Below are 22,476 nucleotides of genomic sequence, written 5' to 3'. Positions count from 1 at the left end.
GAGAGGCCTCACCAGAAACCAACTCTGTTGGCACTTTGATCTTGGACTTCCAGTCTCCAGAACTCTCAGAAAATAAATGTCTGTTGTTTAAGACTCCCAGTCTGTAGTATTTTGTTATGGCGGCTCAAGCAGACTAATACATAGACCATTTCTGGGATTTCAAACATGTATAAATACACATGAATACACAATGAAGGGAAGAATTCAACTCAAACTGACAAGAAAGGGTAGGGAGTAGAAAAAATTACATCAGGAAAATGGCTTTTTAAAAAGTTTTATTTCAAGAACTTTGTTTTTTACTGGTATTTCAAAAAAAGGTGGGTCAAAGTACAAAAAAAAAGTCAGTTGAATAACAGCATAGGTTTAGAAATCACAGCAGCAGAAGCAATGTACAGACAGCACAGACAAAACAATCCAATGTATGCAATTCTCTTTAGGTTCTTTGCATATTTTGTGTTTTTTCCCTCCTGTACAAAATACACCAAAGCATGCCATGAGATCAGAAAAAAGAAAGGAGTTTAACAAATGGTTACAAGAAATACTCTGTACAAGAGGAGATAATTCTTCTCCCCTCCCCACCCCCCCCACCCCCATTTCCTCTCTTTTTGCTCTGCTTTAGGTTAAGTTGTTCTGAAGACAATTCACCTCCAAGTCGGCCTGGTCACCTTTGCCACCCTCGAGTTTGGGCGACATGGAGTTCTGAATGTTAAATGGCTCCTCCTCTTTCAGGCAGGACTTGAGAGCTTCCTGGATTTTATGGGGAGCACTAGAATCATCCTGAAAGAGGAAAAAAAAGGTGAGGGAGGGGTGGGAAGGAGACAGTGGGTAGAGGGATCAAATAACATCTCAGACTTTTCAATTTGGCTGAAAGAATCATAACTGAAAAAAGGAAGAAAGCTCTGAGACGTGACTGAACCAAAGAGACTCATTAGCAGCTACTTTTTAGGAACATCATCCTGAAAAACACTGGCCAGATATAGATGAAAACTTGACAGGTAATTGCATTACAAATACCTTTAACTTAGGCCAGTGTGAGGTTTTCTCTTTGGCAGAGACTGGGGAGAAACAGTCCCTTTTAATACTTGGCCTGGCCCCTCTAAAGCCTCACCTGTTGGTGAGCTCTGCCTGGCCCCTCTTCACACGGCCCTCCATCTTGTTGAGTTCTGCTCTCACAAAAAGGTCTTGTTCAGGAACATGACTTGTCGGTGTATTCAGTGGGGCACAAACTGGACTGTGGTCAGGTGCAGAGCTGTTCCTGGCAAAATTAGGGCCTCTCTCCCCACAGCAAATATATGTTCTCTGACTAGAGGCTGGAGATGTGTGAGCCTCTGCCTATCAGAATTTATCTACCAAAAGATGCTAACTTACAAGGTGTTTCCTCAATCCAAGCCCTGTGCTGCTGGTTCATGACCCATCTCTGACTGGTACTCGTGCCCTCCTGCCTATCCACGTGTGCTGCCTGCAGCCCTGTGACAAGCTCCTGAACCTGAACTGAATTTGTTAAAGGTTTTCAGGAAACCCACACTGCACTCAGAGAACTCTTACAGCAATGCCTGCCTTCCCACTACTCTTTTCCTTTAGGACCGCCTGAGGGGATTTTACCCTGTGCAACTCAATGGGTCTCAGTTCTTTCTCAAGTGCTTGGAACTGTGCTGATCAAAGAGGTCGTGTAGCTACCCAGGCAGGTTCATGGATGGCAAGAAGGGTAACGTCCCTATCTGATCAGCTAGCTCAGACCTTTCTTGCTTTAACCAAAATTCAAGGTACTCATCATGCTTAAGGACCAAGGCATTCTCCACAAAACTGTGAGCTTGGGTCTCCCTGGTGGCGCAGTGGTTAAGAATCCGCCTGCCAATGCAGGGTACACTGGTTCGAGCCCTGGTCTGGGAAGATCCCACATGCCGCGGAGCAACTAAGCCCGTGCGCCACAACTACTGAGCCTGCGCTCTAGAGCCCATGAGTTACAACTACTGAGCCTGTGCACCCAGAGCCCGGGCTCTGCAACAAGAGAAGCCACCACAATGAGAAGCCCGTGCACCGCAACAAAGACAAGCCCCTGCTCACCGCAACCAGAGAAAGCCCGCGCACAGCAAAGAAGACCCAACGCAGCCAAAAATAAACAAATAAATTAATTAAAAAAAACACAAAAAACTGAGCTCTTGTCCATGCTCCCTGCTACTGAATTTGACCCATAATGGCACTAGGTCAGGCAAGTGACTAGTTGGAAAGTAGGGAAAGGCTCCAGGCCTACATCGGTTGCTACGGGTGTTTAAACGTACTGGGCATGTAGAAATCACTGTTACCTGCCCCTTGCTCCAGCCTCACTTAGCACTTTCCCAGAAGACCAGCTTGAACAGAACAATTTGATAGAGTTTCAAAGACTTCAGGAGTAATTTACAGACAACAGCGGAACACATGTTCCCCATTTCCAGTGAGACAAGCACAAGAGGAAATGAACTTCATTCTGTGCTGAGGCAGGTTTCAGGCAAGGCAGCTGAGCACAGCACGCATAGGCACTTGATATTTTCTACCACTGCTTGCAGAGGTTTAGAAAAAACTGTTCAATGGCATAAATGTATATGTGCTGAGATGGAAAGATTGCCCTGATATATTAAGTGTATTTTGTGCGCGCACACACACACACACACACACACACACACACACACACACAGGTTTTTTATAGAGAGGGAAGCAGAATGAGGCAGAACTTCTGTATTGTGTGGGGGAAGACGTTGGGCATGATCGCTTGAGACCCTGAGTAGAATGGACTTTGGATCACAGCAAAACTAAAAGCAAAACAAGATGGCCTGTACTCGCCTCTCCTCTTACAAGTGTGGAAATCACTTTCATGTTTTTCAAGATAACTGCCCCCACTCCCACCCCATCACACACACCTTGGGGGGATGCAGGGGCACAGGGATATTCTCATAATGTGAAAAAAGTGGATTTGGTGAGTCTTATAGACCTGGGCATCAAAACTGTGATGCCATGAGGGTGGGGACCCAAATTAAAACTGGCACCGTGAGGGCTTATGGGATTTGGACAGATGAGAAAGCTGCCTTCTGGGTCAATAGGAGGAAATAGTAGATCCTAAAACTAAGGAACACACGTATCCAGACAATGCTATGAGATGAGCTAAGTACCTTCAACATGTAGAACGGGTGAGGGTGTGTCTGGACCAAGATGGAGCTATCCCAGTCCAAGTGTTTCCCTCAGAGCTCCATCCTCTTAAGCCTAGGGTTGCTGAATCCCTCAGCAGAAGGATTATGTGCCTTTGATTTGGTGGAAGTCCCTCATCAAGAGGGAACTGGACTTCCCTCTGGTCTACGTCCTGGGAACTGTTTCTGGCATTCTGCCCCAGCGGCATGGGCATCCTTCAGCCAGGGGTTCAGGCCTGGACACCTGCTTGTCCAGACACAAGCCTCTATCAGAATGGGGTGGGCAGTCAGTGTTTTACCAAATACATGGAAGAAACAGAGACTGGGAAGTAAGAAAGGTTTAAATTGGGGGGTGGGATGGCGGTGGGAAACACTAAGGGACATCTTGGAAGGTCTGTCAAATCGCAGGAGGACCAAGTTACAGCCATGCATTGCTCTAACAGCACAGCTGTGAGAACCAACAGGGTGGCTCTCAGCGCTTGGGCAGTTTGCCCATGGAGTTCAGGTGACTTCACTCATGCTGTGCAGCCGGAGAGCGCCCAGCTTCCTACACACTCGCCATTCCTCCTGGAAAACGGCAAACCTCCACAGCAGGGGCTGAGGAGCTTTGGGCTTTTCCTTTTCCTCCGAAGTTCCTTTCCTAGGCTGGCTGCTCAGCTCCAGAAGACTCACACGCACTCGGCCGCTGGCTCACCAGACACAGGGCCCCAGGTCAGTCCAGAGGGCCCAGGCGAGGAGCAGCACAGAGCGATGCGTGTAGCAAAGGAAAGGGACGTGCCCTCTACACAGACACCAGCCACGGACCCTTCCCCCACCAGACCCAAAGCAGCATGGTTTTTTTTGTTTGTTTGAAATCTTTTCAGAGTGTGGCTTACAGAGATCACTGAAACTGGGTAGGAAAATGACCCATTCAATCTCCTTGACTTATGTAAAAGAAAGAACCCCTCTACTAAGATAAATAAAACTCTCCAAAATTTTAGGAGATGCCAAACCAACAAGGAAATTTGAGGGGTGAAGGGAGAGGGATGGGGAGACTAAATGAGCAGGCTTGACTCAGGTGCCCTCGTTTCAGCTCCTAGCTCACCTGGAGGTTTTCTCACTTTCATCCTGCTGCTAGCATCGCTTGTAAGCAATCACTGTGGTGGCTGAAGCAAGGGCTAGGGCTCCACTTCATCATAAAGCGGCAACTGTCTTAACTGTCAATGCCCACAAGATCTTGACTATGACCGAGTCTGACTTCTGGGCTGGGTGGAGGGAATTAGAGATGAAGTTTGTAGAAAATCCACCTGCTGGACAGGAGAGTCACCCCCTCACATGCTCAGAGTTTTGGCAGAAAGGACAGGATGTGTCCTGGGGCACAAGCTGAGGGAAGGATGCCAGGTGGAAATGGCCCTCAAGATCCAAGAGGAGCTAGAGAGCACGACTTCGCTGAGGGATGCCCCGAGTGCTGCCCAGACAACCCCATGGCCCTTCTCAGGCAGAGTCTACCATGGCTGACCACCCTGCTCCATTCCATTTTTGTTTTGACATATTCTTTTTTTAAAAAATTTATTCATTTATCTATTTATTTTTGGCTGCATTGGGTCTTCGTACGTGCTTTTTTCTCTAGTTGCAGTGTGTGGGGGCTACTCTTTGTTGCGATGCGTGGGCTTCTCATTGTGGTGGATTCTTTTGTTGGGAGCACGGGCTCTAGGCGGGCTGGCTTCAGTAGCTGTGGCACACGGGCTAGTAGCTGTGGCTCGCGGGCTCTAGAGCGCAGGCTCAGTAGTTGTGGCGCATGGGCTTAGTTGCTTCGTGGCATGGGGGATCTTCCCGGATCAGGGCTCAAACCCGTGTCTCCTGCGTTGTTGGCAGGCTGGTTCTTAACCACTGCGCCACCAGGAAAGCCCCTCTGTTTTGCCATATTCTGAACTCAAGGTCAGTGGCAGCTTTCATGGACAAATGCCTTGCTTTCACAAAGTTGGCTCAGGCCAAGAAGAACTGGAAACCTTTGTATTGGCTCATGCAACCAAGGCCTCCAAGAGGAGCTATTTCTTTCCCCTCCATCTTGGTGAAGAGGAAAGGTGGACATAACAAGGGTGCCCGAAATGCATGAGTCGGAAACTTTGCTAAGGACCCTCACACTCCATGGACAATAAACACCCTGACTGCAGGCACCACTGTATGGGTCAGGCCTGCTGTCCCACATGTACGAGATGGCAGATCAGACAGTGGACCTGAGAGACCCCATGGCAGGCCATCATTCACTAGTAGTCCATAAATGACAACTAAATGCACATCACTGCAAGAGGCCTGGTAAGGTAGGGATAGGGTGTCCCAAGATAAGGCTCATCCTATATCCTTGTGGGTTGATTAAAGTGGTTACCAATCTCAGCGATTACAGGACATGTTGTTCTCTTGGTTATTATGTCCATCTTGAACTTATTAATATCTTGGTGCATAACAAGTATCTTCTTTCTCTACCCTTTATATCAAAGACTTTAAAAAAATTATCCTAAATTGGCCTCTTTCGTTTCTTATTTTAAATAGACCCCTTTGCTCCTCCTCCACCAGGCCAAGCTTTTCTTTTCTGGGATCTGGTGATCAAGGTCTCATGTACTATTATTCTCTCTTTCTCCTTCTGGGGCTACACTTTCCCCACTTATAAAAAGAAGACAATGGTCTAGATCTGTGCTGTCCAATATGGTGGTACTAGCCACATTCCGAGAGTTCTGAAGCCACAGGTAGCTGATGGCTGCTGTAGTGGACAGTACAGACACACAACTTTTCTATCTCACAGAAAGTCCCTCTGGACAGCACTGGCCTAGACTGTGAAGGCCCCTGTGAGCTCTTATACTCTATGGCCCATTATTTCAAAGAACTTCTTCAAAATTTCCTCTTAAACTCCACTGTTTCCATCTGAAAAGTCTTAGTTTCACTCCGTTATCTGCGTAATGATGCATTTACCTGGAGGTATGGAGCCTGTGTCATGTGCAGAATTCTTGCGTTTGGATCTGATATGGTTTGGGGTTTGGGTGGTTTCTGTTTTATTTCTGAAATTCTGACAGTACCCAGTATTTGACTGGTTAGTCTGGTCCAGATAACACACTGGGCCAGTGTCTTTAGAAAATGGTCTATTGGGACCTTTTATTGGGTTTCAACTTGTATTTATGAGCCTATACTCCTAAGGACAGATTCACCCCTAGACTTAAGCTTCCACCCTACCATAAGTGTTTTGTGCTTACCTCAGCCGTAACCAATGTATATAAGCCTGCTCATTTTTAGGGTCCTCAAAACAGTGTCAAAGACACTGTTTTTCCAGCCATCCCAGAGGTTTTCCCACTCATCCTAAAGAGCAACCACCATTTGCTTCAATGACCAGCAGGAAATTCCCTAGCAATGAAAGCGGAGCCTTTCTCCTTGATATAGAAAATAGAAAGACAAAAATCAGACTTCTAAAGCCTAGGTGAAGCTAAAAATCATGTGTCATCCTAGAAACAGATCTTCTGTACTTTGTATAACTTTGTTTGTCCGGGAAGTGGTACACCATCACGCCCTTATTCTCACTTTCACGGCCCCAACTGCCTGCCCTATCCTGATCCTCAGAGCTCTGAAGAGTGGCTCCACACTCTGAAGTGGACCAGAGATGTGGCCAGGGGCTGGAGCCTGCACAAGGACAGATGTGAAGAAGACAAGTTACCTGACAGATAACATTATCATAGAGAGCCAAGGCACAGGCATGGGGGGGAGCAGGTATGGGGAGCGTTGCAAAGTTTCCTTACGTTTGGGTGAGAGCCCTCAGCAATGGTGGAGAGGGAGAAGTTATCATTGTGGAGCTCAGATGGGGTCCGGAATTTGCTGGTTAGGACAGAAGAGAGAAGGGAAAAATGTAAGTGAAACGATCACAGCAAAATCTGATAGAAGCTTCATGGGTCAGGGACTGTATTTCATCAAATGCCACAGATGCACCACTATTTGATGTACCACTAAGAAAAATCTTCTACCATTTAAACCATGATCCAATGCTTTCTTATCACCTAGAGTTTTTATTACACACTTTAAGGAGCTCATTTAGACTTTAGATAAAGAACTGACAATGATATGAACAGCTATGACCACGTTTGTGCATGCCAGACAATTACAACTACATCATGACTGCCATCAGGCCAACAGTGGTTATAAGACGCCAGCGACTGTAAGACACAATCCAGTTTCAGAGATGTTAATATGTGAAAAAAAACGTGTATCTTAGAATCAATAAGCTGCAGCAGTATCTGTAGTGCACTGGGTACATGCAGCATTTTCAGAGCAGTAACCAGGCTTGGGAAAGAAAGAAGGTATGCAGAAGGAAAAAAGGGAGGCGGCATCTGAGCTGAAGGGCTGCGGAAGCCATGTTTTGCACAAAACACATAACCAACTACAGGAGGACGACCTAGGAGGCCCTTCCCTGGGCCTCAGCTCTTGCTTCTCCACTCGCCTGGCAGCTGCTTCTTCTCTCCTATCTGCAGCAGCCCTGATCGGTGGTCCCGTCCCCACCCTGACCCTCCCCGCCACTCCAACCCTCTGGTGTCAGCGTGAGGAGCCAAGGGTCTTGGCTTGTGATCACAGGCACAGATGCAGCCCGCCTCAATGCACAGGCACAATGCAGAGGCCCTTGCAGGCCCACAACGGTTAGCTGAAAGGCTGCAGAGAGCTGCTGGCATCTGCACATCTCACGAGTTCACCCAGCAAAGGAGCAACAGATGGCGTTTTGTCCTTTTCCCAGGACCCGGGGCAAGTCCTTTGGTCACGTTCTCTGGAGGGAGTCTCGGGTCAGGGGGAGGGGATTACTTGGACAACAGGTTGAAATGGGGGGTGGGCAGCAGGTCTGCATAAATTGTCTCTTGGGTCCCGAGGAAGCTGAACTCCAGTCTCCTCCTTCTGTGACTCCTGTGACATTTCAGAAGGTTCTTTACTTTGCTTAGTGACCACAGTGATTCTCTCATAGTGTGTAAGGTCACATTCGAGTGTTCAAGCATGGACTTAAAGGGTAAATGCATGCTGATTCTCACATGTGCACAGTAGTCACTCCTCTTCTAAGAGCTGAAATGAGACTCCATATCCCCACACGGCCCTTAGAATCCACAGTGGAGAAAGTGAGGGCCGGGGTCTCACCACCCCCCACATTCTACTTAGGAGGGCTTCCTTGAGTCCTCTGCCCTTCTGCCTGGACCAAGGATTGACAAGTTTGGAAAGCAACGCACTGCAGTGCTAGACCCTCTCACTGAGGAGGAGCTGGTATTGAGTGACAGCAGATCTGAGGGAGCTGGAGTCACTTCATGCTGATTTGTGAGCAAAATCCTCATGCTGGCCACTGGCTGTCAGAGACCCAGGAAGCAGGTGCAGTCAGGTGGGGGTTGTGTGTGTGTGTGTGTGTGTGTGTGTGTGTGTGTGTGTGTGTGTGTGTGTGTGTAATGGTGCTGGGCAGCTGCAGTGTGCTACAGGGGCTTAACCTCGGCTGCAATTCCAGCACATTCTGTGTAGGAATGGTTACGCTTGGGTGAATTTTTGGTATGAAAAACACAACCAGGGATGGAGAGCAGGTGCCAGAAACCCTCAGGACTACATCCCTGGGTCAGATGGGGTGGGGTTGGCTGTCACAGACTCACTTGGTCCTGCGCAGCTTGGTGTTCTCTGTCTTGAGCAGATAGAGCTTCTTGGCGAAGAACACCGTCATCATGAAGAGCAGGAGCAGCACAAGGGCGGCCGAGCCTACGGCCACACACATCACCTGGAAGTCAGTGATGATGGACTCGCAGCGCATCCCCTTGTGCCAGATGTAGTCCTGTGTGTTGCACCTGCAGCGGTGACAGGGTGAGACTGAGGCGATGGGCTGGCAGCCGTGGCCGCAGTGAGGGCCTGGCCCCTGACCCCAGGACTTCCCTCAACCGCCTGCTCCTAGTGGGACTTTGGGGCCCCCATCTGTGCAGACCTTATGGTTGCTATTGTTGCCCTGTCCTTACAACCATTCCATGAAGAGGTTCATGACACAAATGAGGTAACCGGGGAGCTGAGAAACTGAGCAAACTCAGTTTCCAGGAGGGAAGGGAACCCTCGTTTTCCACCTCCGTGAGAATAATCACAGGATTCTCCCAGATCCCCCCAGACCGCCCCAACCCCCCTGGGCTCTGGTGAAAAAAAAAAGATGGAAAACAAGACTAACAGGAGCTACAGCTACAAAGTTGTAGGATCCACCCTACACAACGTGAAAAACCTATCTTGTGGCATTGCAGTCCCATCTAGTTCACGTGGCTAACCAGACACTGAAAAATAAGGAAGCGACAGACAAGAACAAACACAAAGACAGATGTATACTCTCCCTTATCTCTGCAGCCCCCAAAGTGCTGCCCCTAAAGCTTCCAGTCCTATTACCATGAGAACTGTCATGAAAGCAGAGTGAGAATCAACCCTCTGGGTGGGTTTCAGTCCTTTCGTTGAGTGACTTTCTCTTGCCCTTGGGACATTCCCAGGCTCCAACTCTTCCAGTGACATTGCTGTTTCCATGGGAACCAGGCTGCTTCAGAGAGGAAAAATGTGGAAGGATACAGAGGCAGGCAAAGGAGGGAGGACATGAACCTCAGGGTGAATGACAGACAAGAGAAAGGGGTCCAGAAACGGGGAAATTTTGCATGGAAGAATTAGGTACTCCACACCTAGAATAGGGCAGGGGTACGAGGCTAGCAGGGAATTTTCTCTTTTCCAACTGCCGCTTTGCAGTCGTGGGGGGCTGTTGGAGGATGGCAGGGAAAGAAGATCCCTCTAACCGACCATTCTAGAGAAGTTCAGCCATAGCTCTGCTCATTTCTCTGCAGTGGTCGGTGTGACAGAGACAAAGGCATGCTGCAGTATGCAACCAAGGGCTCAGCAGCCTCCTGTGAGTGGAATGCAAAACAGTTTCCAAGCCAGGGCTGGGCCTGGGTGTACCCACCAGAGGAGGAATCTCTGCTCTGGTAGGGAGGCCCAGTGTGATCCTGGGATGGAAGCTGTGCAAGGGGAGCTGGAGTGGACTTGTGTGAAGCCCTTCTGAGGCAGGAGCCACTGGAGGATCCATGGTCAGTACAGGCATGCTGCTCAGTGAGGACATGCTTACTCTTCCATTTGGGAGTCCTCTGATAGCTCCAGGAGGTTCTGGGAACTGTCTAGCTCTCCAGAGGCAGCAAGGGCTCCAAATTTCATACTCTGATGGGGAGCCTACTTTGAAGGTGAAAACTCAGGCCCCCAATAGGTTGAAAGATTACAATTTTGCAGATTCCATAGTTCCCAGGCTATAATCATTACTGTAGTCCCCCCAACTAGAGGCTGAGGAGCAAAATCACAGGGTTTCCTCATTTCTGGTAGCCCTTAACCAACCAGCAAGGTCTCGTTGCCATAATTTCTTGATCACAGTCCCTCTTTTTGGCAATGGCTGGACAACTCCAATCAGAACTGTGTGGACACATCCGATATGAGTGACGCTAACGTCATGATCATTTACAGGGAAGAAGAACTTCATGGGAAGGAACTGGAACTTAAGCTTTAATGACAAAGGCGCCAAAGGCGCAGCATTCATGCATTCTGTATGTTATTCTTCTACCAGAACATTAAGACCTACAGAAATTTGAATTCTTCACATACCTCCAAAGAGACCAAGAAAAAGAAACATCAGGAATGACACTTTAAAAAGAGACACCCAGATTTGCTCCTCCTAGGACCAGTGGAAACAAGTCCCAGGAAGAATCTGAGGCCTCCATGCCACTTCTAGAGCCTGTAAAGGATGGAGACAAGCAAACCACCCAGGTCACCCCGGACTTGTGCTTCTTCCAGAATAAGCCAGTGAGCTCTCCAGCAGGTTAACTACCTTGCTGTGACGGCAGGTGTATGGGGTAATTACTGATGAGGCATGGGATGGTGGTTGCAGACAATATCCTTACTCTGACACTAAACTCTCTGGGTCTTTAAAATATGCTGGATTGGGTATCCCCAGGAAGACAACAATCAAGGTAGGAGGGACAAAGCCACGACCCAAAGTCAAGAAACCCCACCACAACTGCTATGCCAGGAAAGACACTCTGCTTGACTTGACCTGTTCGAATGGCTGCTCTCTGGGTCTGCTCCCAACGAGAAGGTCTTCACTGTGACTTTATGTGCCACCCCAGGCATGTGCCCCACAGGGTCACAGGGCCTTCCTCCTGCCACACACATGGCTCAGAGGAAGTGGTCAGCAGTTCTCTCTCCTCTCAGTACGTTTATGGGCCTACTCCTTCTACTAGTTTAGTCAGAACTCGCCAACAAGAACTGCCCTCAAGCCAGCAAAGGCCTTTTCCAAAATCTTTAGCCGAGTCCCTTCGTTTTGCCTCTATAGTTTACTGGTTTGGTAAAGGACACAACACTTAGAGGAAATACACAATCTTATTTCTGAGGAAACTCTCCTAGTGATGAGATCACAGGAAGTGCACATAAGATGTAATTCTATAGAATATCTGCTGTGACTATCACTTGACCTGGGACTTCTGTGAATGCACAACCTCTGGGAAGCTGTGCCTGTCACATTCCCCTCTCTGCTGAGACAGCCTCCCATGCCCTCTCCAGGAGTTCTCTGACAAGCCCCCGGGAACCTGCCTGCCACACCCTTACCTGCAGAAGGCCCCTATGTTCTCCACCAGGTAGCACTGGCCGCCATTGTGACAGTAACTTGGGAAGAGGTCGCACACTGACCGGCAGGAGCCGTTATGTCGCACAAAGCCACTGCGGCACTCAGTGACATTCTCGCTTGGGGCCAGGTCCCTGCCTGGCTCTCTTGGGCGGGGCCTGAGGGCGATGCTGCTGCCGGGGACCATCCCCAGAGTATGCTGTGGAGGGACAGCATGCCACCGACCGGTGGGCTGGCCTGTCCCGGGCCCCAGACCAGGTTTTTCAGTGGGCACTAGAAGGTCATTTTCATTTTCATCTTCCAGGTCTCTGCCTCCTGCTGCGTCCTTGTCATCCTCCTCTTCCTCCTCTTCTTCATCCAAGTCATCATAGAAGGATGTGGTAGGGTAGAAATCAGATTCATCAAAGGGGGTGAAGTCATCGTATAAGTCAAGCAGGCTCCAGGAAGGGGTCTCTTCCCCAGGATCAGGGTGGTGCTCTGAGGTACCTGGAGACCCAGGGAAGCTCCCCAGGTCGGCGCCACGGCCCTCACCATCCAATCCTTCGAAGTAGTCGATGTCAATTATATCTGACGCCGTGTGGGGCTCTAGTGTGCCCTGAAAGGGGTACGTGGGCTCTGGCCCATGAGGGTCAGGTGTGCTGCCTCCCAGGTTCAGCCAAACCTCCAAGGGGCTCTCCTTGGGGAGTTCAGGGTCTGGGCTCAGCTTGTCGCCAGGAGTGGGGGAGAGTGGCCCGTTGGCCTCTGTAGCCTCGGGGGTGGCGGGGGGCGTCGATGACTGCCCGAGGGCCTCGTCGGGAGCCGGGAGCGTGGCTGGAAGGGCCTGGGTGTCGCCGCTGCCCGCCTCTGCCGTCACTCCGCCCAGGCCTGGGTTGTCCGCCTCCAGCCAGGTTGTGTCTGTCACCGCCGCCGATGCCTCCAGAGCCTCCTCTGGCCCGACCCCAGGGCCCACCACCGCATGCTCGCCGCCGGGCGCAGTCCGAGAGGTCTCATCTTCCCCAGCTGCTGGTGGGCCGGCCTTCTCCCGCGTGTCGTTAGCACGCGGCTCCCATGCCAGGACTCTCTTCACCTGCCTGTCTGCCTCGACGGCTCTGCCCGCCTCACGCACTGTGGGAGGGAGGGAGAGGGGCCTGGCGTCAGGGCAGCGGCCGTGGTAGGGCCTTGGGCTGCGCCCCGCCCCGCCGCGGCTGCTCTCCCAGACCCCCGCCAGCCCTAAGCCTCAGCTTCAAGATTTCCCAAGGCCACGCCCCATCGTTAAGTCCCGCCCCGAGCCCGCCCCATAAGCCAGGGAACACACCCAGCCAAACGTTTCCTCGCTCAGGCCCCGCCCCCAAGCGTAAGGCCCCGCCCCCTACACCACCCGCAGTCTAACCAGGGAGGCCCCCGACTCCAGCTCCTGGCATAAATCTTACCCTCGGGGCTCCATTCCACCTCTAGGCCCCGCCCAGGAGTCGCACCCTTAGGGCCCCGCCCCGAACTCTCATCCTCTTGCCCCCCCATCACCTCCAGGTCCCGCCCCGAAGTCTCACCCTCAGGCTCCGCCCACCAGACCCCTTCCCCAGCCAACACCTGGGTCCGCACACCAGAGTAGGGGCCGCCACCCACCACTCGGCCTCCCCCAAGTCTCCCATCTCGTCGTGCGCCCCTTCCCCCGCCCGGGCTGCAGGCAAGGCGCTGCCCCGCCCCCTTGCCACAGCTGGCGGACTCCGCCTGTACCCGAAGCCAGTGGGACCCTGACTCAGGGTGGGGCGCGAGAGCTGCTGGGGTCCCGGTCGCCGTCGGTACCTACCCGGTGCGGCCCCAGTGGCGAGGACCAGCGTGGCCCCCAGAAGCAGCAGCAGCGGCGGCGGCCCCCGACCCGGGACCCCGCCCTCGGCTCGACCCATGGCGCGGCGTCCCGACCGCTGTCCGCGGTCTGCCCGGCTGGCTGCGCCCTCGGCTCGCCGGCCGCCGCGCCTCCCGCCGGTGCTGCGGGCGTATCAGCCCACGATGGGCAACGGGAGAAGCCGCATGCCGCCGCCGCCGTCCGCCGCTGTCCCCGGCGCGCCGCGCCTCCCCGCCTCCCTCGCCGCGGCCGCCGCGCTCTGCGCCGCCCCCACCCCGCCCGCCCCGCCGCACGTAGCTCTGACGCTTGCCCTGCTCAGTCCGCCTGCCAGGGGGACAGACAGACCCCCGGCTCCGGAAGCGGAGACAAACGGACGTTGGGTAGCGCGGGTGCAGGCGCACAGCGCCGCAGGTGGCGTTAGCTGCCAGGTGCACTGGCGGGAGACCTGCGGGGCGGGGCCACCAGTGGAGGGCTGGCACGGGGCCCCCACCCGCGAGGAACCCACCCGCCAAGCGACAAGCAAGGAGGCGGGGACGCAGACACCCGCAGGCTCCGGGCGGGGCTCGGAAGGGCCGCAGGGGGCGGAAGCCCGATCCCGCGGTGTGGCAGTGAGCCAAACCCGGGGGGCACGGAGCCTCTCGGATTTCTGCGCCAACCCTGTGTTCGGGGCGGAGAAGGGTCTCCGGGAGGTCTCCGAGTCCCCACGAGGGAGGGACGGTCGCTGACAGCGCCAGGCAAGGGGGCGAAGTGGACCTCCCAGGTCCTAATCGGATCAGACCTAATCCGTCTGCAGCCAAAGCCCCCGACCTTGCACAGCCAGGCTGGCCGGAACGCATCCCGGGGGCAGGGGGCAAGACCTTCCTGGAACTGTGGCTACAATGCCTTCCCTCTCGCCTCCGCAGGGCAGCCTGGGGAGCGGCCTTTAATGCCGGTTCCTTCCTCCCTCTCCAGGATACATCCCCCCCACCCCGCCCATGTGTCCCGGGCCACCAAAGCTCAGGTTGGTGGGTAGTCGCTAGCGGCTTAGATCACAGCCTGGGGACACGCGGACGCCAGGCCACCGTCTGTGTGCCCTGTCCAAAGCTCACTCTGCCGTCCAAAACCACTCATCTCTGGATCCCTGCTTGCTGGGGAGTCACAGCCTAGTCACCTAATTTGTCCACCAAACCGACTGTCTGCCTCTTGATCTAGTAACCCAAATGATATCTGGGGTTACTGCTCGAGATGTGGCAACTCTGGTATTTGAGAAACTCTCATTTCTGTCACTAGGGAATCACTTAAGTGACCAAGATAGAGATTCTCCTAATCTCTTTCTAGTACATGTCTCTGGATGGGGTTGCCTTGATTCAAAGTTCGTTTCTCTCACTGGAACTAGATCTGCTGCAGTCTACTTGCTTGTCCTGGTTGTTCCCTCCTCTCCAGGTCTGCTGGGCAAACTCAACCCAGAAAGCTCAGTTCCTATCACCTTTCCATCATCCCTGACGCCTTCTTAGCCTGACCCAAGTAGTTAGACACGTTGGCCCTGATGTCATTGTCTACAGCAATTCTCTATTGGACCACAAGACACTTGAGTGTACAGCTCCTCGTGCAGAGGGAGGCTCCCTAAGGTGGGGAGGAGGCATAAATGAATGAATGGCAACCATCGTACTCCCACCCCAGAACCGTGGGTCTGGAGCTTCCTGCAAAGTGGCTGACTTGCTGAGGCTCTTTCCATGGCTTCATGTTGCCACTGGGAGAGTAAATACCAGTTTGAAATACAACCTTTTCTAAGCAGAGGGCCAGGCAGGACTTTGCACTTGCCTGTTGCCAGAGGCACTAATGCACCCTCCAACACCATCTCTGCTTTCCTGTAGCTTTTTTTCTTTTGGCCTTATGTACAATTCTCTGTGTTGCTCTTCTCTGTGTCTCCTTGACTCTTGGGTGATGGCTGTCAGAGTGGAGGATCTTGGTGTACATGCCTACCTCCTCCTTCCTGAGGCCAGTCTTTGTGGGAAGGAAGCCTCACATATGGGTCCTTTGATGCCTAGAGCATGACAACCACTCCTGTGTTTTTCACAAGAAAGGTCTGGATGGGGGCCCTTTTCCCATCCCTCTGTTAAAGCTCTACTTACCCCAGTTTATTAGCTCATTTTAATATACTTTGTGAAATATTTAAGTATATCCTTTTACATTCAATTTTTGAATTAAGTAAAACAAGCACATGGTATAAAATAAAGTTAAAATATGAACTATCTCCTTCCTCAATGACCATCTTCCCTTCCCTGGAGACAGATTCTGTTACTACTTTCTTCATTTGGGGATTTTAAACTCAACTGTTGCCATTCAGTTTCATTCTGATCCTCCCTAGCAGATCTCACCACCAGTTTCAGAACCGAGCACAGCACACCTGGTTAGGTGACACCTCCACAAGACAGACAGCAGAAGCTCATCAAGGAAGTGGAGTGTGACTGCAACAGCAGGATTTGGCATCAGATCTGTGTGACGTTGGGAGAGTCAGTATCCTGTCTCATGTGTGAAAGTGGTAATAACCATACAGTATCAAATGAATGTGATATATATATTTTTTTCTGAGCACAAGGGCTACTAGGGTAGGCATAGAAACTGGAGTGAAAGGGAAATTGACCTCTCTCTAGAGCTTACACCCATGTCCCCACATTCAAGTCTCATGCATTTGGGCATCAGGGATGCTTTGAGGCAATGGCTTCTGCATGCCTCTGAAGTTCCCACTGGGTTTGGCAGTACCAAGGCAGGCACAAGGCCCATTGCCATGGCTACAGCCTGCCGCCCTGTGCATAGAAAGCCACCAACTTTGCCAGGGGGCTGCTGTCCAGGGCATAGCTGCTCCTGTTGCCGTCGCTGGGGGCATACTTCAGTCTGAACAGGAAGTAGCACAGTTCCTGGCTTTAAGTCCTCAGTAGTAACCACTACCATTTTCCTGTTTTCTTTTTTTTGGGGGGTATGCGAGCCTCTCACTGTTGTGGCCTCTCCCATTGCGGACGCACTGGCTCAGCAGCCATGGCTCACGGGCCCAGCCGCTCCATGGCACGTGGGATCTTCCCGGACCGGGGCATGAACCCATGTCCCCTGCATCGGCAGGCAGACTCTCAACCACCGCGCCACCAGGGAAGCCCCATTTGCCTGAGTTTTTAGTTTTCTTAGTGCTCTAATTTGTCTTATTCTGCACAACCATACTATTAATGTTTTACTGGTCATTTTACACACTTGCAAATGGACGCTGAGATCATGCTAATGAAGTGGTAAGGCTAGGATTTGAACTAAGATCTTAATTTCAAATCTTTTCATTTTAATATGGAGGCTTTTCATTCTTGCTTCTTGATTTCAGAAGAGGAATCAGGATGCAGAGGTAGGGCCTCACTTGGCTGAATGGAAGCCCAGCCTCTCGCCCTGCCCACCACTTCCACCTGGGTGTTTAAAAGTTAATGCTGTGTTCTCTTAACAGAGTACAACACAGCAGTCCAGACTTACATTCTGTATCAGTCAGAAAGGGACATCTAGCATGGCTTCTCTCCTGCCAGTGTGCTGCATAGACACCTGGTTCTGGGCTGCAGGGCAGTCAGCTCTGCGACATTTTTGCTGATGGGCTGCTGGGAATGGTCCTTCTTGCACCTTTACCAGAAGAAGGGAAGAGCCAAGGGGTGGGGGCCTGAGTTCTTTGTGCTGACCACCACCTCCTCTCTCTGCAAGTTCTGGATTCTCAACTTGCACAAGTGCTCTCATCTTAGAAAAAGACATTACAACCTGGAGGCGGTCATCTTGTTTGGGGAGTGGGTCTGCTACAAAATTGGCAAGTCCCCTGAACTTCATTACCCCAAAGCCAAGTCAGCTGGGAGAAAGCCACACAGCCTCAGACATGGAGCAACCAGGCTTGTCTTCTTGCAGAAAAGTCCTGCTGCCTCAGCAGGCAACCTAAGTGCTTCTCGGGAACCCCACAGTTAACACAGAATAGGCAGACTGGAACAAGGAATGCCACAGTCAATTTGGATGGCCGTGGGAAATCCATTAGTGTCAGGGCCAAACCAGCCAAAGAAATCAAGAGCCCCGCCCACTTCCTAAACCCTTCAGGACCACCTGATAGTGAGGGAAGACAGCCGCAGAACCAGAGTGGGAGGTGTTTTCCTTCGTGTCACAGCTGTTTGACAGTAGTGGTGACTGTACTGTATTCAGGCATGGTGATTTTGCTGAGGCCTGCAAAGGCTGTACCCTAGGGGTAGGTGGTGGTGTAAGGTGGCTGCCAGAAATCAGTCACCTGGCTGCTCCCTATGCATTTGGAGGGGCCTGGAAAGGCCTCTGGGGGCAGTAAGGAGTAAAGATGGCTCCAGTTCTACAGGGCACGCCAGGAGCAAGACAGGGGACAAGACAAGGCTCTCTTCTGCTGGGGTCCCATGAGAGCTGGAATAGGGATGGGTGGTCCAAGAGAGAAGTAGTTATAATTAATTTTGGAAACTTTGTCTAGGTTGATTTATAGAACTCTCTCCTTCTACCCTTTTAGTCACCCTTTGGGTATGGCAGTCCTGTCTCAGCTCTGTATTAAGGAGTTCAGGATCAAAGATGCTTCCTAATGACAAGAGTAGTGGCAGGGCTAAAGCGAGCCACAGGGAAATGAAGTTCAGGGGAGCTGTTCACAAGGAGGTCCAACGTCAAGCGTCCTGGGCTTGAAGGCAGGCAGCATTTCCTTCAAGAATGTATCTTTCCATCTCCTTCTGAAAGATGACTTCAGTGGAGATAATCCATTAACAGGGGATCAAGGTGCTTTCACGTTATTCCCAGGAAGAAGTCCCCCTTCAACAATAGTGGAGCAACTGAATAACAGCTATGCTCTTGGAACTGTAGAAAGCAGGAGCTTTATAATAAAAATCACAGGCAGAGGTTTGCAGAAAGAACAGGGGTTAGTTGGCATTGGATACATTGGGTATCCAGATGAAAGAGTTCTCTGATTATTCAGATGGAGGTTTTCAGGAATGAAAGTCAACCCTCAGGTTACCAAACCTTGCAGGACAGAAATCATGGAAGAACATCCAATTCACAGACTAATATACACTGTCCCCCAGAAAACAACTGATTAGGCTGTTCCTTTTACTTCATGAACACTTGGCACTATCTAAACTATTTATGGTCTGGTATCCTCCAGACCATACACCTTATCCCCCATTTTTCTACAAAAATGTAAGCGGTCTGGAGTACAGGGGCCTTGCCTTACCTTATTCATAATAATGACTGCATCCAAGTTTTAGTGCCTGCCACACAGTAGGCTCTCAAATGTTTACTAGACTAACGGGCTCACAGAATGACTGTCAGGAACTGCAGAGAGCTTGCTCTACCATACAATCTTCTTAACCAGTAGTTCTCAAAGAGTGGTCCCATGACTAGCTGCATCAGGATCTCCTGGGCATCTGTTAAAAAGGCAGAATTTCAGAACATACCCCAAACGTGCTGAATCAGAAGCTTTGAGGATAGGGCCCAGAAGCTGTATGTTAAACTCGCAGGTGATCCTGACCTGCACTGAAGTTGGAAAACTGCTGTTCTTAATCGCATTTGGGGGAATCATTCCACAGGAAGGATCTGAGGAACCTGTGGAAACCTGGTTAATTGTACACGTCTTGGTTTGCTCTAAAAAGAATTCACACTCAGGTTTAAAAACCAGTCTTCAGACTGAATCAAGGATTAACTTTCCTCAACCCTGAGGGAAATGTAGGAGTCCTGTGAGACCCAGCTGGCTCTAGCACTCTCTTCTAGAGGGAAGAGTCGAACAGGTCAGAAAGCACAGCACAATCGGGTGACACACTTCCGTGCAGAGCCAAGTGTTCACCTCCTGGTAGACACAGAATCCGCTTCTTTTGCTCCACTGGGTTCACAAGCATCTTGAAAGCACTGGTTTCCGTTTTCTGCACAGGGCGTGCACCTGTGGGTGCTCAAAGGCTGTCCATGAGAGCGTATCAAAGTTCACAGAATCATCTGCCCTCAATGCCGGCCTCCAACTTGAGGCTGTCTAAACTGCAACCTGACAAACATTCTCTACTGCACCAAGCAGAACTACTCCTCTCTTGGAGGTGCCAGGATGTTGGCCACCCTTCCTGGATAACTTCTACTCATCTTTCTCCACTTAGACCATGGAAATAAAAAGTGGGCAAGGCACATCAACCATATGTTCCTTAAGCCTCATGAAGGTGAGAAGGTGGTCAGTCGGTCAGGAAACCCGCACCACTGAACATTAATTGATGACCAAGACCAGGTGAGGCTGAGTATTTAGACTCTTCTTGGGACACATGAAGAAACTGGTACATGAACGCAGAGAATGGGACTAGAATCCAGAAATGATGTTCCATTTATTCACTGAAAAAGAGGGAGATTAAGCCTTCTTGATGAACTTCTTCCAATCTCCCAAAACTCCCTCTCTTCACTTTTCCAAAATAACACATTGAGAAACATGTTTGTACAAAAACCACATATTATTCCCCCCTCACAAAATCGGGTGGCTGTATTACAGGAATGAAACCAGATCAGACATAAAAAGTCACCACTTATACTGAAACATAACAGTGTAAGAATTCAGGTATTCTGTAGATTACCAGCATAGTAAAAATACTTCCACCTGGATCTTTTAAATTTGAAAGTGATCACATTAAAGACCTGAGGTTACAAGAGACCACAGTATGAACCAGAATTCCATTTTCTTTCTAAGACCTCAGTGGAAAAGGTAAGTATTTGGAATGAATTTCCTTTGGGAAAGACTGGTGTGAAAATAAAACCCTGGCCATTGTCAAAAGGCACGGGGGTCTTTCTGAAGTCAAAAGCAATGGAATTAAACTCCAGTAGGAACAAGCTCATTTCCACTCCAAGAGTCCAGAATAAACTCAAAAAAGGAACAAGGTCTCCTTGGTTCCAGTACTCTGATGGTGACCAGGGCCACCTGGTTAGAGGTAACACCTGAGGGTTTGAAAGGCAAATCTTAACTGTGGTTTAATTTTTTCCCTTTTTTTTTTTGCTTTCTGACATTAAGGAAGAAAGTTCTAGGGTGTTTTATAAACACCTTCCCACACCCTCACATATGTAAAGCTTTATAGAATATATAGAAAAGGTATCCAAAAGATGTTCCACTTTGCATTCTAAATGAAACTGCCACTTGAAACTGTGAAGAAGCCAGGTGTTTTGGAAATCAAGCTCTACTCAAAACACCCTTTCCCCACCCATGGAAAGACAGGGGAGGGAAGAAGGACAAGAAGAGAACACCAAGAACTCTTTAAGTCACTCATCAGCAGGGGTAGAAATGGGCTCATATTAAGGCATTTTTGTGGCTCTTCCTCTGGAATGGTATTCCACTCTCCTAGCCCGAGAACCTCACCCTCAAAGCATGATGCTCTGATTGCCAAGTGAGCTCCTTGGTACCCACAGCATCTCCTTGACAACCCTGTGATAGATGGAATGTGAGATCTCAGACAGGGAAGGGAGAAGGGATGAGAGGCTGTTGATCCTGCCCCACTTCTCCAATCCCACCCCAAACCTAAAGTACCGCTTCACTAAATCCTTCACCCTGGCTACTGCAAGAGGTAGTTTGGGGACTTGTACCCCCAGCCAACCTAATCAAGTTCCATGAGCTAAAATGTTTATCAGCACTATCTACTTACTCTTTTTTTTTTTAAGGTTTTTTTTTTTTAAAGAGGGAGAAAAAAAGAATGCATACAAAGCAGTGAATAGTGGGCTACATTCATTGGGTGGCCGTTGCCCTAGACGCCCAAAACTTTCCTGGCTAGTCTAGGAAACTAAGGAATGCCTCCCAAATGCAGCCCTCAAAGCTCACACTGCCCTCAGAAGAACAAGCCCCCCACCCCGCCCCCGGAATCTAACAAACCATCTGCATAGAAAACCAGAACCAGTGGGCCTGGGGAAGAAGTGGATCTGTTCTAATGCTTGTGCTCTCCCTTACCAGGGACTAAAGGGGGATGTTCTGCCAGGCAGGCTGGAGGTTCTCACAGTCCTCACTAGGGATGAAGTCAGTGGGATCCCTTTCCCCATCTCTTTTAATTCTGGTGCGTCCATGTGTGGCAAAAGTCTCATGAACCTTCACCATCAGCACCATTCTTAGCTCAGATAAGCAGAAATAAGGTCACTTATAATGCCTTAAGGTTTATCCCTTCTGGCTATCCCCTCTGCCCATCATTATTTTTTGGTTCCTATTAACTTAGGATGCTCTCCTTTAAAGCAATAATGACCCATCCCCCCCAAAGAAAGAAAAAGATAATGATTATAAAGCATTATCCATAAAAGCATAAGACAAAGCAAAAAAACTGCAGGAGAGCAAAAATGACAGACATAGAAACACTACTGTTGATAGGACCTGCAGATAAACTGTCAGCATACCCCATACCAGGACAGGGAGACACTGGGTATTTTTAGGATGACCAGGGCACACTGTCACCACAGGCTTCCCCCTGAGTGTTGGAGGAGGACCTAACACAAGACATGTCAGAGCACGGACAGGGGTGGCAAGAGAAATGGGGAAATAAGGGATGTGTGCTTGGGGCTGCAAGAATAAAAATCCTGAAAGAAACCCAAGGAAGCTGAGTAACACAAGTCCTGTCATCCCCACTCCAGCTGGTGGCGCTGGGCGTGGACGTCCCCTGCATCTTCCAGGCTAGGGCGCAGCCGAGGCTGGTGGGCCTGGAGCGGGAGGCGGAGGGACTCCATCTGTAGGTGGTGGAGGAGGTGGCTGCTGCTGCGGCGGAGGGGGATCTGCAAACACATCCAGAAGTTAACTCATCATTGCTGGAAACACAGGGGCTCAGGGAAGAGCCCATTTAGAGAAAAATGACTTAAGAAGGTTTCTTTATCGC

General features: G+C 50.5%; 2 protein-coding genes across 3 annotated transcripts in view; both read right to left on the bottom strand.

The window, feature by feature from the left end:
• Window positions 1–597: 597 nt before the first annotated feature.
• Window positions 598–13,741, bottom strand: CSPG5 (chondroitin sulfate proteoglycan 5). The gene is made up of 5 exons (XM_060162100.1): window positions 13,592–13,741; window positions 11,790–12,909; window positions 8,786–8,974; window positions 6,920–6,995; window positions 598–777 (listed from the first exon to the last, which is right to left on the bottom strand). The coding sequence occupies exons 1-5, from the start codon at window positions 13,686–13,688 to the stop codon at window positions 616–618; spliced, it is 1,644 nt and encodes a 547-aa protein (XP_060018083.1). The 5' UTR covers window positions 13,689–13,741; the 3' UTR covers window positions 598–615.
• Window positions 13,742–19,952: 6,211 nt separating this feature from the next.
• Window positions 19,953–22,476, bottom strand: part of SMARCC1 (SWI/SNF related, matrix associated, actin dependent regulator of chromatin subfamily c member 1) — a 181,286-nt gene continuing 178,762 nt past the window's right edge. For both annotated transcript variants that reach the window (XM_060162096.1, XM_060162097.1), the window contains exon 28: window positions 19,953–22,375. In XM_060162096.1, the coding sequence (XP_060018079.1) occupies window positions 22,278–22,375 (98 nt within the window). In that variant the 3' untranslated portion in view covers window positions 19,953–22,277. The remainder of the gene's footprint in view (window positions 22,376–22,476) is intronic.

This window comes from Lagenorhynchus albirostris, chromosome 10, assembly GCF_949774975.1.
Source record: "Lagenorhynchus albirostris chromosome 10, mLagAlb1.1, whole genome shotgun sequence".
NCBI classification, from domain to species: domain Eukaryota; kingdom Metazoa; phylum Chordata; class Mammalia; order Artiodactyla; family Delphinidae; genus Lagenorhynchus; species Lagenorhynchus albirostris.
The sequence above is the reverse complement of the archived record's forward strand: the minus strand, read 5'-3'. Positions and strand labels throughout refer to the sequence as shown.

What these genes read in the sequence shown, in the direction of transcription:
- CSPG5 (XM_060162100.1), bottom strand. Translation starts at nt 13,688, where the DNA reads ATGGGTCGAGCCGAGGGCGGGGTCCCGGGTCGGGGGCCGCCGCCGCTG. An exon ending in AACATAGGGGCCTTCTGCAG is followed by an intron (nt 8,975 to 11,789) that starts GTAAGGGTGTGG and finishes TCACCGCTGCAG; the next exon opens with GTGCAACACACAGGACTACA. An exon ending in ACCAAGCTGCGCAGGACCAA is followed by an intron (nt 6,996 to 8,785) that starts GTGAGTCTGTGA and finishes TGTCCTAACCAG; the next exon opens with CAAATTCCGGACCCCATCTG.